Consider the following 11,788-nt stretch of genomic DNA (forward strand, 5'->3'; position numbering starts at 1 on the left):
AGAGGGCTGGATAATTCTCAGGTGTGGGGCTGTCCTGTGCATGGAGGATGCTGAACAGCACCCCTGGCCTCTGTCCACCAGATGCCAGCAGCACCCCAGCCCCAGTCTTGGTAATCAAAGCTGTTTCCAGACATCACAAATGTCTCCTGGGAGCAAAATCACTGTTTTCCACACAGGGAGCCTCAGGAGCTAATGGCCCACCGAGGGCCTCTCCTCCAGAGGGACAGGGACAACTCAGGACACACACCCTAGAGGGCCCAGAGGGGCCAGGGCTGAGGGAAGGCACAACTTCCCATCTCTGGGTTATCTCCCCACATATTTAAACCTGGGGATGGACTCAGGGCTGAAGGCAGGTATCCTGGGGAGGGAAGCCAGCTTTGCTTAGAAGAGGCACACTTCCTCCTGGAAATGCAGAAAATATACATGGTCCAGGACACCACTTCGTAACAAACCCATTTTAATTGATAGTGTACACAGAGGTCCAGGGCAAGGGACTGTGACTGGGTGAAGCCAGGCCACACACCTGCATACCCAAGGTAGCTGGTCTCGTCTGCACAGAGGGCTCAGGTGGGGGACAGAGGCAGGGTCAGAGCTGCTGCTTTGAGCACAGACACAGACAGGGGCCAAGGCTGGGTGCAAGTGTAGGTATGCAGAGCTAGGCTAGGACACGTACATCAGTGTGTTCATGTGTGTACATGTATATACCTGGGCACGATGTACCTACAGGAACCTTTGTGACTGATCTAAGGAGAGGGTCAGAGATTAGACACCCTCAGGAGAGGGGCACACTGCTGACTGCACTGAACGCCCAGAGCTAGTCTGCTTCTGCCACGCACAGACTTGCTGTGTGGCCTAAGGCAAGTTACTTACCCTCTCTGGGCCTCAGAGAGCCTCACTAGGTGACCACTAAGCTTCCCTGTGGCCCTAAACTTTACTATTTTTAAGGAGATTAAAATACAAAATATATTTATTAAGAGCTGATGACAAGGGCCTTTGGTTTACAGGATCGAAGCCCACCACGCCTGAGTCCACAGTGGTATCCAGCATAACCCAAATCCCAGGCACAAAAAAAAGACTCCCTAGGACTGTTCTGCCAGACCTCTCCCTGGCTCAAGTCTGGCCCCCGCTGCTCCTTCCATGCGAGTGTGGAAAGTGGGGCAGCAGGCCTGGGCAGAGGCCAGGGCTGGGAATTCTCTTTGTTTTCTAGCACACAGTGGACCCAGCACCCAGTAGGTGCTCAATAAATGCTTGAGGAACAAACACGGGAGAAGACAGCCTAGTTCTAGGGGGAGATCTGCCCTGAACTAGCTAGGGTGTGGGGTGGGGCTCGGGGCATGTCACCCTCCCCTCTAGGTCTCAGCTGTCTCCTCCATGAACTGGGGATGAAAGAAGGAAACAGCCCTGCCTGCCTGCCCCACGCTTGTGCAGCATCTGTAAACCGTGGAGCTCAGCACAGGGGTCAATGTCTAGCTGCTGACAGGCCATCAGGACCCTGTCTGGGACTGGGGAAGGAAGCTGTCCCCAGGGAGGCAGTGGATCTGAACTGGGCAGGGGCCCAGCCAAGGAGGGGTCACTAGGCTTTTACAGTACAATGATTTCCATTTCTACCGCTGTACACGACACAAAAACAGCGCAACAATAAAGCACAAGCATCGGGAACGCAGTTGGGAGAAGGACCTGGTCTAAGTGACACGGCCACCCACCCTTCAAACATGCCCCATGTCAGGGGCAGCGGAGGGTAGGGAAGAAACCTGTATGTGGGGGGAGGGGAGTAGAAACGGCTGCAACGGAGGGCAGGGGCTTCAGGATTGGGACGAGCGTTCTTCCAGCTGTCACCTAAACCCAGCTGGGTCTCACCCACCAGAGCGGAGACCTCTCCCATCTGGCTCTCAGGTGTTTTCATCCTGTGACTTGTTCCAGGAGGCTCTGTGGGAAGCAGGAGCCCTGGCCTCTCCGGCATCAGCATTTCTTCAACCCAGGGACAATAAAGCTCCCCTCTGGGTCTCGGCGTAGTTCCTGACGTCTCCCAAATTTGCCTCCTGTCCTACAGATAGGCGTCATCCCATGGAGTAGCTCAAACCACGGGAGAGCCACAGCCAAGAGGACTCTGAAGGAAATGGTGAGAAGGCAGATGAATGTAGAGGTCAGCCTCCGTCTGGTGCCAAAGTTCCTTGAACGACTCTGCCGCTGGGGCCTTGTCAGGGGATGCGGGCAGTGGGCATATGGGGCCACCTCCCTTAAGGCACTGCCCAAGCCCCGCCCCAGCGTCTCCGCTCACTGGATGGTACATTTGTCCCTCTCTCGGGCCTGGCCCTCCCGAAGGACCTTGGCCTTGATGTACTTGAGGTCGCTGTTGACGCTGGGGCGGCGGGCGAAAGGTGAGACCATGCCGTAGGCGTCCGCCTCCTTGATGCGGCGCATGCAGAAGGGCCTGGGGTGGAAGGCGTCCCCGTACTGCACGGAGATCTTGCGGTGCAGGGCGGGGCTCATCTCGTGCGGCAGCTTGGCCATGCTGAATAGCACGTAGAACATCTCGTCCACGTTTGTGTTCTTCTTGGCTGACACCTCGAAGTAGGCGCAGTTCTCGTCACCTGACACCAGCAGCTCGGCCTCCGTGGTGGGCACCTGGCGGCAGAGCTCGCTGTGGTCATTCTTGTTGCCGCAGATGACCATGGGCAGCTCTGCCGCCTCCTTCGTCTTATTCTTCAGGCAGGACTTGACCTCCAGGATCTGCTTCTGCAGGCGCTTGACCTCGTCGAAGGACTCCCGGTTATCCAGGCTGAACACCAGGATGAAGACGTCGCCTGTGGGGAGAGAGTCCCAGGTGGTGAGCTCACCTGCTGGCTCGGACCTCACTCCCAGCTCTCTGGCCACAGACCAATTGTCCGGACAGCTGACATTTACCGACACACCTGGCCTGTCACCTGGCATGACTGACTTAACCCTCATGGCCACTCTCTGGGTAGCTGCTCTGATTTCCTGGGGCAGGAAACCGAGGCTCAGAGGGGCTAAATCCCCTGTCCAGAGCGCAGAGCTAACATGTGGCCCCACCTGGTTCAAACACGGCCACCTCACTGCACGTTTCCTTGCAGGAGTGAAGAGGGTGTGGGTAACTCAAGTGGACTGTGTCTGGATGATGACAAGGGCAATTCCCACGACAGCAGGGTCTCTCCTGACCTGTTCTCCAAGCACAGTTGTGTCCCACCTCTTCCACTTACCAGCCATGTCACCCTGAGTGGGTCAGGCAACCTCTCTAACCCATTTCCACCCCACCCCCCCCCGTCCTACGCGCATGTAACACTCCTTCCAGGACTGTTTTGATTTGTGTGAGGTAAGGAATGGAGTGTGACACACATTTAGCCACCTTGGGTGTCTACAATAACAATGAGAACAAGGACCCAGGGTGGTGCCTGTGGCTCAGAGAGTGGGGCACCAGCCCCATACGCTGGAGGTGATGGGTTCAAACCCAGCCCCAGCCAAAAACTGCCAAAAAAAAAAGAACAAGGACCCACTGAGAGATGGGCATGCCTCATGTGCTCTGGGCCTGAAGTCCCCTGGACTCCTCTCAACACTTCCCTCAGAGAGATTTCATTGCCTTCATGTTCTAGGTGAGTAAACTGAGGCTCAGGGAGGGCGAACAACCTGCCCACAGCTTAAACATGAGCTTCAACCCAATTCAGCTCTCACCCAGCCCCTTCCCTGCACCCAGGAGGAACTCTCTCCATCCTGAATAAAATCCTGGGATGAATACGTGAACGCTGGCCTCTGAGGCCCACTCTATCTCTGCCATAGCTCACTGCACTCAAGGCAGGTGCTGAATCTGAAACAGAAACAGACGTGGAGCAGGCAGGGTGGCGGGGAGGCTGTCTGCACTGGGGCCTCCATCCCAATTCCTGATCTTACTACAAAGATCACGGTCTCATTCTCAAAGCTCCTTCTGCACTTTTGCTTAAACTATTAATAATTCGGTGCTGTTGACACAGATCCCTGCTTCACAGATGAGAAAACTGAGGCCCAGAGGAGTTAGCAACTGGCCCAAGTTCTTAAGAGGAGAGTTGGGCAATTCCAGCTTCTGGTGGGACTACCTCCTCCTTCCTCTGGACCCCCAGAGCACACTATGCACCCCGTCCCCAAGAGCATGTACCACCCTCACAACAGCCTTCAGGAAAAGTGTGTGAGCTCTGGAGCAGGGGAGAATGCCATCACCCACTTATCCCTGTCCCCTGGGGCCTGGCACACAGTGGGTGCTCGCTGAGTCTGCTGAAAGGATGGGAGGAGGTGGAGTGAGCTGTGGCTATCTCGAAAGGCACTTTAAAGGCAGCTTCAGCCTGGCAACTGTCCCCACTTGGGCTGCCAAATGCCATCCCGTTAGGCTAATGCTGGGCCCCTGAGGATTCGGTGGCCTTGACATATTCAAATGCTGGACTGCGATGCCAAGCATCAGAGACCGGCTGGCAGCTGGAAGAAGAGCTGGCAGAGGAATTAATGGTTCTCAGAATCTCCTGCGCAGTAGCACCAAGCTGGAAAATGAGGTGCGGGCTGGTGAGTGCAGAAAGCAAGCGGCAGACGGATGTGCTCAGAATGCGACCCGCACCTCAAGAGACACAAAAATCCTTTGCACTGTGGGGGCACAGATACGAATGCCAAGGTGCTCATGGGGTTCTAGAAGAGTCCACACCAAACTGGTGGGGTGGCCACCCCTGGGGAGGGGCAGGAGCCCCGGACTGTGGACAAGGGTCAAAGAGAGTTGGCCTTATCTGTGGTGTTTGCAGAAGGGTGTGTTCATGTATCATTTGTGTAACCAAAGATGAGTGTGGAAAATACACGTGCTCCCTCTCCACGTCCCCCCCCCCCGCCACTAGTCTTGCTCACATCAGTGGGCACTCAGCCCCCTCTCCAAGGCTGGGAGACCTCACAGACACTCTGGGGGGGAATAAAGTTCTGCTGGCTGTGTGGCCAGGGAGGCTGACTCTGGTCACTCATCTAAGCCACCAAGTGGTGGAGCCACATTTGAACCCAGGTTGGCCCACAGCTCTTCTGTCTACACACTCTCTCTGGTGTGAGGGTTGGGAGTGACGGTCCTATCTGAGTCAGATGGTCAGCGAGGATAGCCCGGAAGAGACAGCCACCTGCCAGAGTGCTCAGGCTGGGCATGGCATGGGTTTCCTGGTGTAGGGGTGTCTCAATTTGGGGGGCTGTTTTAAAGATGCTACATGGTCACTTGTCCCTATCGCTGCCTGTGCAGCCCAAAGCAGGCAGACCATAAATGCTGACTCAAGGTAAGACTGATTCTCTGTGCTCTAACCGTCTGCTGACCAAGCACTTTACATACATGAACTCACTCAATGCTTATGATGCCCTCTGAGATGGGCGATCATGTGATGCCAATTCTGCAGATGAGGAAACTGAGGCACAAAGATATAGAGTTATTTGCCTCAAGTAACAGGAAGCAGCAGAACCAAGACTTGGACACTAGCAGACGGTCTCTGGGCCTGCTCTCTCAGATCCCACCCTGACCTGCCATAACCACGCAAATGATAACACAGCCCGTGTCTCTATGTGTCCCTCGTCTCTATGTGTCCCTCACTCCCCACAATCTTCCTTGTCTTCCCATGGCTCCTGCTGGAGCCAAGAGGCTGTGGGATCACTTCAATGGTAAAGTACCAGAGCCAGACTGCCACTGACCAGCTGTGTTGTTACCACCTGGAGTGAGTTACTCACCCCTCTGGGCCTCAGTTTCCCCACTTGTAGAACAGAGGCAAATTCCTACTCTCCTAGGTTAATTGTGGGAATTCTATAAATGCCTGCCAAGCTCTGAGGACAGGGCCAGGCCCACAGCTCCTAACAGGTGTTAGCACCGCCATCCTGTAACTGTCACTATTACCAGGCCCCTTCCCTTTGGCTGAGCACTGCCTGGGTCCTGCCCTCACCCACCTCTCTGAGAGGTGGCAAAGGCCTCGGGTGTCGGGAGCCCTGCACCCTGCAGAGTGACCCTGGGCCCTGGAGCACTTCTAGGTCACCACCCAGAGAAGGAAGGCAGCAGTATGGATCATCTTGTGCCTTGGAATGGAGTGTCCCCATCACACATTTGTGTCAGTGCCTGATCTAGAAGGCAGCCCTTGTGGTCATGGGCAGTCGACCCACAGTCGACCCACAGTCAAATAGAACAGAATGGGGGCCCTCCACAACATCACTACTTTGCAAGCGGCAGTGTGTCTGTCAGTCTCACCATGCGGGGGACCTGTGTGGGTGCCACTCAGACCGTGGCCGGACAAGAGTTCTGCAAAGTACAAAACGCCCCTACAAATGTACATGTGCCCATACCTCCCCGAGCCCACAGCCCCAGCCCGGGCACCTGTAAGGATGGACAGCCTGCGCATGGCTGGGAAGGGGTGGTTGCCGGAGGTGTCCAGGATGTCCAGCTGGTACATGTCACCGCGGATGTTGTACACCTTGCGGTGGAAGTCCTCGATGGTGGGCGTGTACTGGTCCTCGAAGCGGCCGTTAAGGAAACGAGAGACGATGGAGCTCTTGCCCACCCGAGAGGCGCCCAGCACCACCATGCGGTATGAGTTCTTGGCGGGCACACTGAAAGTGCAGTTCCCGCTGGACAAGGTCTTCATCATGGCTCGGGTCTGCGAGAAAAAGCAAGGGAGCAGGGCTCAGGAGACCCTCCACCCAGCGACCCCGCCTCCCCTGTTGGCCTCCCCTCTGAGGCCTGACTCGGTCTCAGTTTTCTGTCTATCAAATGGGAATGTCAGGTGAGGCTCCCTCTCAGGGGCCTGGAGTTCCACCCTGTTGTTAGGTCAGGTCTGCCTGTTTCTTCACGCCTTCCTTCATCCATGCGCTCACTCCCCCTCCCATCCATGTATCCCCTTGTTTATTCCTGCGCAGGACCCTCACTTTGCCACTAACTACCGATCTTGGCAAACAGCTTCACCTCTCTAGAGGTCACTTCTCATCCATAAAATGAGCCCAACTCACAACGTTGTTGCAAAGGGCTCAGCACACGGTGAGACTGCAGGAAGGTTAACTATTTTGAGAATTCATTCTTCCCTGGGTGTATCCATCCTCACCAACTCTGGCCTCCCAGAACCTGCTTCTGGGACAGGGAAGGCTAGCATGACACCGGCGGGGGTGGGGGTGGGTGCTACTGTGGCCATTCAGTCTTCCCAGGAAGTAAGGGAAGGCTGAGTCCAGACCACATGCTCTAAGCCTGACCCCCGGGGCTGCCCCTGTGCTCTGCCCCTGTACTCTCTCTCCCATAGAGGCCCAGCTGGCCTCTTACCTCTTGCCTAGAGGTTTTCCCCTCTCAGACCCTAAGAGATCACTTGCCCCTAGGAGTCCCACAGGCCTGGACTAGAGGATGTGGGACAGGGGAATAACCCACTGGTGACTCAAGCTTCCCTCACAACTCCAAGGACCAATGGTTCTGGGGAAAATCCAGAAACTTCTATGGGAGCCTCTTAACCTCATGAAAGAGGCTGCAATGGATCCAAGCTCTAAACCTCAAGCGGAGATAAGCAGACCTCCACAGGCTCCATCAGGCCCACCCCAAAGTCCATCACAGCCCAGCTCACCCTCCTTTCTCATCTCAGTACCCACCAGAATGCCCCAGAACCCCTGATCTGGTCACCCTAGTTAGTTTGAGCTCTACTGAGCTCCTGCCAGCCCTAGAACATCACCCTCCCCTACGTTGCAGGGTTTGGCTCAAGTGCCACCTCCTGTCTGAGGGCCTAATTCCCCAGAGGAGAGTTTTCCAGCCCTGGAACAGCAGGTGGACACAGGCCTGCAGCAATACCAATCCCCTCGGTCCTTGGCAGGCCACCACAGGTTGTGCAGGTTGGGAACTGCACAAGGTACCTGGCTGGGTGGGCGAGTGGGGGCTACATCCCAGAGGAAGGGGCACCTTTGTGCAGTTCAACTGCTCAGGGGAGGCATCATTTTTCAGTTCACACCAAGGGCTGTATGTGCTCAATATACAGCACCCCACTGGGTGCCCCACCTCTGGGTGCCCAAGTCAGTATCTCCTCCACTGACCCCAAAGCCCCCTCCAATCTCATAACTTTCTGTCATTATGTGGAGAGATTCTGACATGGCCACTTGAGGCAGAGAGATCTCCTGTGTATGAGTATCTGGCACGTGTCCGTATTTGCTCGCCTGCCCAACCGCGAGCTCCTGTACAATAAAGCTGCTCTCGAAAATACCCTTTTAAAAGGCCCTAATGGCAGTGTTTGTCAATTTCCATGGCTAAGTACGCCCACCTCAGCCAATTCCAAACTACCAGTGCGACCTCAATGAAAGAGCTGCGAAGAGAACACACACAGAGCCTGCTCAGCAGACCCTGACCCCTGGAGCCAGGATGACAACACTGGCATTGCCCACCCCACACTGTGTGCCAAGTACCTGCTAAGTGTGGAAATCAGCATTGCTGCCATTATTTTGCAGTTACAGCCTACTTCACCCCTTCCAGATCTCTGAAAGCAAGTGGTATTATCCCCTAATTTACAGATGAGGAAACTGAGGCAGGCACAAAGAGGTCAAATTACTTGACCGGTTACACAGTCAGTAACCTGCAAAGGTGCGATATGATCCCAGGTGGCCTGCCCTGTGCTATGGACACAGCACATCCAGCGAGGGCCCTAGTGCTCGAAAGCCTAAGTGATAATCTCCCACCCTACTCATGCCTAAAGCCACCTCCGTATTTATCCCACAGCACTGCCATACCATGTACAAGCAGGTGCTCAGTGAGTGACCCAAGAATGAATCAAATGGCAAATGGCTCTGCCTGTGGGCTCAGCAGAAGCCCCACTTTGGGATCTTTTCCCCTCAGCTCCTGCTAAGGTTCCCTGGGTGCATCTGTGGGTAGGCCGTGGGGAGAGGGGCTACCAGACCAACAGGGAGCCCTCTCAGCCTCCCTCAGGGCTGGTTGGGCCAGCCTGGGCCTTCAGCAGAGGTAGAGGAAGACAGCCCCTGCCCCAGTTTCCCATGCAGGGAGCCTGAACCTGCTGGTGGTCACCTGTCTAAACAGAGGAGAGGAAAGGAGCCGGCAGCCCCTAGAAACAGTGTTTGTGTCTGCCACTGCCTTGTGTCAGCTCTGGCCCAGAGCTCCTGGTACAGATGAGCTGATATTAATGACTGGAGGGGCTTCAGAGAGTCAGAGAAAGGAAGCAGAGAGAGGCAGGGAGTCAGAGAGAGGCTGCAGGGAATCTAAGAGGGGTGAAGAAGGAGAAAAAAGATCGTAGCTTTTACTCTGAGAGAAGATTGAGTTTTCACATGGCTCCAGCCACGTGGGGCTGTGTGAGACACCTAGACACCTGGAGGCCAGGTGACAGTGCTTCCGTAGGCTCCACCTCCCGCCCCCGCATCCTTCTTCCCTTCTCTGTCCACAGCCCTGTGGGCACCACATCGCCCCTCTGCTGCCAGCTCCGCTCCTCAGTCCTCAGCCAGGCTAATCCCCGCAGTGAGGAGCAGACAGAAGTCAGAGTTGAAGGGCCCCCTGGGAATTCAGAGTCCAACCCCAAAGGCCCAGACAGGTGGGGGTCAACAGGGATCACTAGCAGGGCAGGTACCTAAATGCCAGTACTGTGACTGCTGACCCCACCACAGAGACATTCTATGGGCAGCTGGGAGACCTTAAGTCCCCCTGGGGAAGAGAGGAGGCACAGCCATCTGGGAAAGCAATAACTACAGCCAACTGGGCACCCATCATGTCAACGACTTCGCTGCAGTCCTGTGAGGAGGGGGCCTGACTGATGGTGACTGGGACATTAAAGCTCTGAGACATTAAGTCACTTGCCCCACAACACACAGCAGGTAACTAACTGGGCTACAGATAGAACCAGGGTTGTTAGGCTCCAAAGCCTGCACACTTGCCTCTGTGAAAACCCACCCCCAGCCCGAATTGCAGTCCTTTTCAAAAGAGTGCCTGACTCAGTGAGGCCTCAGCTGGTGTCAGGCAGGGAATGGCCTCTGAGGCATGTTATATTCTCATTCCTTTTCTCTCTCTGGGGGAGGTGGGGTGGGATAGACACCCAGCCCAGGACTCTTCCCCCAGACCTGCCAACCAGCTCCCAGCGAGGGCACCTGTAGGTTCACCTTCTCTTTGGGCCTTTCCCCCAGGGCCTCCCTGGAAGATGCAGGGGACAGATGGGCAAGGACTGCAAGATAAGCATCTAGATGTGTCCTCCCTGTGTGTCCCCCATGCCTCCTCCATCAGTGCACACCACAGTCTCCTACCTCTAGCTTCCACACTGAGGGTGTCCAAGGGCATGGCAAAGCTCACCTCGCCACCCTCGGCAGCTCAGATGGTAGAAGGCCAGCAGGCACCAGCTTCCAGAAGCAACCTCCAGCAAGTGAGGGGGCCCACGAGGGCCAGGTGACTCCTCTATCCAATGGGCATGGTGGAAACAAACCCACTGCATGGCTCTGAAGCTTCGATGAGAAGTCCAGAGACTGACCGCAGCAAGCCTGAACAATGCTGGCTTCCTTTCTTTGTGGCACTTTCTCTTGGCAGCTGTGGGGCAGAACTGGAATGCAGGCAGAGGTCTCCAGAGAACCTCAGGCCAGCTTGTCTGACACCAGGGGAAGCCAGACTCATAGCTCCTGAGAGCAGTACCTACAGCCAACTGGGAAGAGGCCAGCCTCTTTCATGGACAACACCCTCTGCCATTCCCCCCAGGGCTAAAGGCAAGAGATGAAGAGGGCACAGAAGAGGCCCCCAGAGCTGTCTGGGGGCCCTCCAGCCATCTGAGTACAGGAAACCCTTCCTGGGAAGAAATCCCGGAACTTACTTTGCACCAACAAGAAAAACCTCAAGAATTCTAGATAAGAAAGGCATCACTTAATCTTCCTTTCTCAAGGGAAATCCTTGCCAGGGGTGGGGAGGATACCCACAGCTCCCCTCCCAGCACCCCTACATGCAGGTATGCAGACTGCAGCTAGCTGCAGGAGGTGGGGGAGAGTGTTTGGTGAAGGTAAGTGCCTTTTCCTTCCTGAGCCTCAATTTCCTCCAATCCAAATGCACTATTAGCCTAGCTTTGAAGGCAAAGCTCCTACCACCAAACCAGCAGTTAAATGTATCTTTCTTTCTTGGGATAAGTAGAGTCTAGCTCCCAGTATAGTAGGTGCTCAATGAATTCAATTTTCTCTAAGAATATATAGTGGCCAGATAACCCCAGCACATAGTAGGTCCTCTCTCTGGTGGTGTAAAGTATCCCTGAGCCTTCTTCCCCTAGCCTTACCCTCTCTTTCCCTCTGCCCCATTTCACCCAGCTCACCAGTTCTGTTGGGGTGTCTCCTACCTGGGAATGGCGGGCCTGGCCTCTGGCACGGCTGGGAGAGCTGCTTGGAAGAGCCTGGAGGTGCGGGGAACCTCCTGCTGCTCCGGTTGCCGAGCTGCCCCGAGTCTTCAACGGCTCCCGAGTCACTACGCAGGGATCTTCCTCTGCGCGGCTCGGGGCGCCAGGATGGGCGCGGCTAGGAGAGGAGGCACGCGGAGCTGGTGCCCCATGGGTGGGCTCCGAGGGCTCGGCGGGGCTCGGGCGACGGGCGGGCTCCGGCTCACCGCCGCCGGCCCTGCCCTGCCCCGAGCCGGAGGCCTCCGGCTGAGCCAGGTGCCCGGAAGCTTGGGGACGTTCGATCTGAGGGTCCCCGCCTGGGTGGGCGGTACGGGCGAGTCCAGGGATTACGGTGGGGCCCCTCGAGACTTTGGGGCAGTCCTTTAGAGGTAATTATGGGTGAGTGTCCGAGGTGGGCGAACCTGACCTGTCCGCCCCTGCTAACTCTC

The 11,788-nt window shown here is 55.9% G+C and overlaps 1 protein-coding gene across 1 annotated transcript; it reads right to left on the reverse strand.

Annotated features, from left to right (window-relative positions):
* Positions 1–2,153: 2,153 nt before the first annotated feature.
* On the reverse strand, positions 2,154–11,404 carry RASD2 (RASD family member 2). The gene is made up of 3 exons (XM_012801111.1): positions 11,304–11,404; positions 6,356–6,635; positions 2,154–2,804 (listed from the first exon to the last, which is right to left on the reverse strand). Exons 2-3 carry the CDS (start codon positions 6,624–6,626, stop codon positions 2,275–2,277), a joined length of 801 nt encoding a protein of 266 aa, XP_012656565.1. The 5' UTR covers positions 6,627–6,635; positions 11,304–11,404; the 3' UTR covers positions 2,154–2,274.
* Positions 11,405–11,788: the final 384 nt, after the last annotated feature.

The sequence above is a fragment of the Otolemur garnettii genome, unplaced genomic scaffold (assembly GCF_000181295.1).
Source record: "Otolemur garnettii isolate 467f Iridium unplaced genomic scaffold, OtoGar3 scaffold00007, whole genome shotgun sequence".
NCBI lineage: Eukaryota > Metazoa > Chordata > Mammalia > Primates > Galagidae > Otolemur > Otolemur garnettii.